At 36.7% G+C, this 5,229-nt stretch overlaps 1 protein-coding gene across 1 annotated transcript in view; it reads left to right on the top strand.

The window, feature by feature from the left end:
- Positions 1-5,021, top strand: part of BRDT (bromodomain testis associated) — an 80,451-nt gene extending 75,430 nt beyond the window's left edge. Inside the window, exon 19 of the mRNA XM_021717687.1 lies at positions 4,806-5,021. Coding sequence (XP_021573362.1) covers positions 4,806-4,874 — 69 coding nt within the window. The 3' untranslated portion in view covers positions 4,875-5,021. The remainder of the gene's footprint in view (positions 1-4,805) is intronic.
- The last annotated feature ends 208 nt before the right edge of the window (positions 5,022-5,229 follow it).

Here is a 5,229-nt window from a genome sequence, read left to right on the forward strand (position 1 = left end):
CCAAAAAAAAAAAAAAAAAAAAAAGTCTTCCTTTTAACAGTAGTGTGGGTCTGCTAGTGATGAATTCTTGAAGCGTTTGTGTATCTGAAAATGCCTTTATCTGGCCTTCCCTCACCACCCCCACCTAATTCATAGACTTTTTTGAGTCGGAGTCTCATTCTGTCACCCAGGCTGGAGTGCAGTGGCACACTCACAGCCACTAGCCTCGACCTGCTGGGCTCAGGTGATCCTTCCGCCTTAGCCTTCCAAGTAGCTGGAACTACAGGCATGTACCACCACGTCCTGCTTATTTTTTTATTCATTGTAGAGACGAGGTCTTGCCGAGTTGCCCAGGCTGGTCTAGAACCCATGACCTCAGGCCACTTTCTCACCTCAGCCTCCCAAAGTGCTGGGATTATAGGCGTGAGCCACCCCGCCTGGCACATAGACTTTTTTAAAGAGCAATTTTAGGTTCATAGCAAAGTTGAGCTGAAAGTGCAGAGTTCCCACATACTGTGCTCCTTCTCGCCACACACATGCCCTCTCCCTCCATCAGTATCAACTCATCATTGCCAACCTTGGTTTGTCAAGCCAAGTCCATTGCTTGCATTAGGATTCACGCTCTGCATTGTGTTTCCTATGAGTTTTCACAAATGTATAATGATGTATGCCAACCATTATAGTTCTGTAAATCAAAAGCAAAATTTTAAGCTCCCCCAACCAGCTGAACAGACCTCCTCTGTGCCAAGGGAAACCTAAAAAGCTAAACCTCAGGCCATGAGGGAAAAGGAGGTTGAACATACCGTGTCAAATCCCCTCTTTGTGGAATTTTAGGTACAACTGACCACCATTAACATTAAAATAAAGATCAGAAAACTGACAAAACAAACTCTGTGGTAACGAGATACTAAATCTCAAACTGACTTTGGCATAGCATCACATGAAGGATAGTAGACCCTACAGAAAATACAAACATTTTACCCCAAAGTATATTTCTTTAACTTATTTGGAAATAGCCCTGCAAAGCCATCTTTTGTGGGGAAATACTTCCATCTACAGAGAACTCTCATTCACACAGCCAGATCTTTCCCCTACCAGAACTTCCCAGATCCAGGAGGGACTAGCTGAAAGGCTGACACCTTTAACGTCTGAACAGCAGGCATTTGCCATGTATTCTCTCTAAGGCTTGTCACCTATGAAGCCTTATCTACATATCAAGAGCCTTGGCTTCCTCAACCTAGCCTCAGCTGTACTCTGCATTTCCTGACTGATTTCAGAATTCTTCAGACAGAACTTAACACTTTTTACCAATTGTCAGTCAGAAAATCTTTGAAGCCACCTATGGCCTGCACACCCCACCCACCCCTTGGAGATGTCCCACCTTCCAGGCCAAACCAATGTGAATCTCACATGTGTTGATTATGTTTTACCTGTAACTTCCATCTCCTTAAAAATGCATTAAGCCACGCTGTAATTCAACCATTTTGGGCACATGTTTTCAGGACCTCTTGGAAAGGTGCCACCTGCCTTGGTCACTCACATTTGGCTCAGAATAAACCTTTTAAAATATTTTACAGAGTTTGGCATCTTTTGTCAACCTCTTCATACAGAATCATTTCCCTGCCCTAAAGGTTACCTGTGCCCCACCCATTGACCCCTCCCTCTCAAAACCCTGGCTACCACTGATTTATTTACTATCTCCATTTAATTCATTTACTGACTTTTCCAGGCTGTCATATGGCTGGACTCATACAGTATGTATGTGGCCTTTTCATATTGTCATCTTTCACTTAGCAATGTGATTTAAGGGTCTTCTCTATATTTTTGTGGCTTGATAGATCATTTAAAAAAAAATTAACTGACATAAAAATTGTATATATTTATGGTACATAACCAGATAGTTTGAAATATTTATAGATTGTAGAGCGGCTCAATCAAGCTAATTGACATGTGTATTACCTTACCTACCTTTTTTTGTGGTGAGAACACTTAAAATCTATTTTAGTGGTTTTCCAGTATACATTGTTATTAGCTATAGTCACCATGCTTTACATTAGATCCCTTGACTTTATTCCTCCTGTCTAAAGAAATTCTGTATTCTTTGATAAATACTTCTCCCTACTCCCCCTCCACCCACCTTCCTCCCACCCCCTGGCAACCACTATTCTATTCTCTGCTTCTATGGGTTCAACTGAAGATTACACATATAAGCTAGATCACGTGGTATTTGTCTCTGTGCCTGGTTTTCATGGAATGTAATATTCATCCATGTTGGAAATGACAGGATTTTCTTCTTTCTGAGGACGAAATAGTGTTGCATTGCCTATGTAGTCTACATCTCTCTCTCTATCCATTTAGCCACTTATGGATACCTCACCAGTTCTTAGCTATTGTGATAGCTCATTTCCTTTTAGCCCAGAATAATATTCCATTGTATGGATGTACCACAGTTTAGTGATTTACCTATTGAAGAACATCTTGCTTGCCTCTGAGTTATGGCAATTATGAATAAGGTAGCTATAAGCATTTGTGCACAGGTTTTTATGTGAATGTGTTTTCAACTTGCGTTCATTTTTTGAAAGGCATTTTTGCTGAATATAGAATCCTAGATTGTTAATATTTTTCCTTTCAGTGCTTTAAAGATATTTCTTCACTGTCTCATTAATTGCAGTTTCCACTGAGAAATCTGATATCATTTATCTTTGTTCTTCTGAGTATAACATATCTTTCTTCTGACTGCTTTTAACATTTGCATTGATCACTGAGTTTTGGCAATTTTTTCCTCATATTTCTTATGCTTTGTTGAGCTTATTGTAGATGTGTTTATAACTTTCTTCAAGCTTAGAAAAATTTCAGCCATTATTTCTTCAAATGATGTCTCCTTTACCTCCTTTTTGCATGAGACTCCAATTGCTTATGCAGTATGCCACGAATTCTCTCGTAAATTTAATGCCCTTTTAATTTTAATTCATTTGAATCGAAACTTTTTGATAGTATCTTTTTATGATTTTTAGGAACTCATTATTAAGTTTTATTAGTGCTTGACTTGAAGTCTTTCTTTAGTGGCCTAAAAAATTTTCCTGTTGGCACTCATAAGGACCTGGCTTCCGTCACCCCCAAGTGATTTCATAGTAACCTAGTTGCCATCTGACAACCCAACTAGATAACCTGATATAATTCCCAGGATCCTAAGCACTTTTCTGAATGGAGTTGGGGCCCACTGAAATGCGAGTAATGTCACATCTAGGATCTTGATAGCAACCTGACCTTGAATCTATCTGTTAGCATTCTTGACAATTCCACTTGCTACTGGTTGACGAATCCATACTCTAAAAAGCCATAATCACTTGATACTTAACAGAGTTCCCAAAAGTTCACCTCATGTCAGTTTCATTGACCAAACTTTTTTTTTTTTTGAAAGCAAGATTTATTGAAGAGACAGAAAAACTCCCACAGTGAGAGGGGAACTGAGAGGGTTGCCCCCAGCCTTTTGATCTTAAATTTGAATGGTTGAACAGGGAGTTAGGAACATAGCAAAAGGAATATCCAGATAGTGCTAGTTAGTATTAAAATCATGGTTTCTAAGGTTAGTTTGTATAGAGAATAACCAGTTATCCATCAATACTTGCTCCACATGTACAGATTTTAGTCAAGATGGAAGAAAATCTAAAATAAGTACATACTTATAACCTTTAAATAAAAACAGGTTTCCTTACATATTCTTCAAATTTCGCAGTATGTCTGGATACTTATAGCAGTCCCGCATGATATTTAAACTAGGACAGCATATCCAGTGTCTATGTTAGAGGCTTAAAATACAACTTTAAGAAGCTAGACATTTGGCATCCTAGAAGCTGAGTGTTAGGATGTATGTGGATCAGGATTTAAGAAGTATCCTTTTGTCATTAAGACAAAATTTAAGAAATTTTTGTGGTTTATGAGAGTTGGACATACCTTTTTAATACCCTTTTGGTAGGTGAATTATAATTCCAAATCTTTTCCCAAACAGCCAGTGAAAATGCTGACTGCTGTTTAGGAATCCAACTGACTGGTTGCAAATGAGTGCTTTTGTTTATCAGTCTGGTCTGTTGCTGTTTAATGACTTAAAAGAAACATTTTTTTGAACTTTAATATTTGGTGTAATTTCAGATGCTAAAGAATATCTAACCATAAGGGCATTGAGAAAAGACTTCAGAATGTCGTAAACATTTGTTTCCTTTCTTAATTTGCTTTTTTTCCACTTCAGCTTATTTTAAAATATGTTTTTAGCACTTTATGAAATATTGGGCTGAGTGTTGTACCTGCAATCTGATTCAGTCTTCATATATACCTATCCATGGAATACACTTGATTAAATAACTTGCCTTAGGTTACACAGTTGGTAAATGGCAGAATCAAGGAAAGTGCATGGCTTTAATTTACATATTGTAGTTCTCTCGCATAGGGAAGGTACTGGTTCATTCAGAAAGTAATTTTATGTGTCTACCACTGTGTCAGTTATAGAAATAGATAAGACAGTGTGCTCTCAGTTCATGTTCTTATGAATACCCACTCTGTCAACACTGAGAGTTTTCTCTCTTACTTGAAAAGAAAGGTCAAACTTATTTTTCGTGTTCTTATAGGTTTTAATTTTTATGTATCACATGAACATCATATTGACAAAAATCTAGTAGTATTTGAACAGAAATAAGAAATTATGTGACAATTTATGTTAGTTTTCATGTTGTATCATCTATTCTGAAATGTTGCATAATCATTTTCATGTAGCTGTAATAGAGGCATACATTTTTAAAGTAACATTAAAATTTTCTCCCTTTTTTCTACAGATGGCGGGTACCATTGATATGACTCTTCAAAGTGACATTATGACAATGTTTGAAAACAACTTTGATTAAAACTAATTTTTAAATTATCCATCAGTTTAAAATGAATGATCAAAGATGAAAATGCATATGGTAACATGATTGCTTTCAGACACCAAGATAACCAATCTTATACTGTATTTTGACTGCTCTAAAATGATTAAACAATTTTCATTTACATTTTTAATAGCCAAGTGTTCATTTTGTTAAAGACATAGGAAGTTTTATAATTTTGGATCCCTAAAAATTGGATAAATTCCTAGATGTTATTCATTCTATAAATAATTGCCTATGTGTTATATATAGTTCCTTTTCTCAGCATTGGAAATCCAAAAAAGATAATCCCTGCCTGTTTAAAAATGAAAAGTTTGGCTTTTCTAATTCAGGA

This window comes from Carlito syrichta, unplaced genomic scaffold (genome assembly GCF_000164805.1).
Source record: "Carlito syrichta isolate Samal-C Ts95f unplaced genomic scaffold, Tarsius_syrichta-2.0.1 Scaffold309922, whole genome shotgun sequence".
In the NCBI taxonomy this organism is placed as follows: domain Eukaryota; kingdom Metazoa; phylum Chordata; class Mammalia; order Primates; family Tarsiidae; genus Carlito; species Carlito syrichta.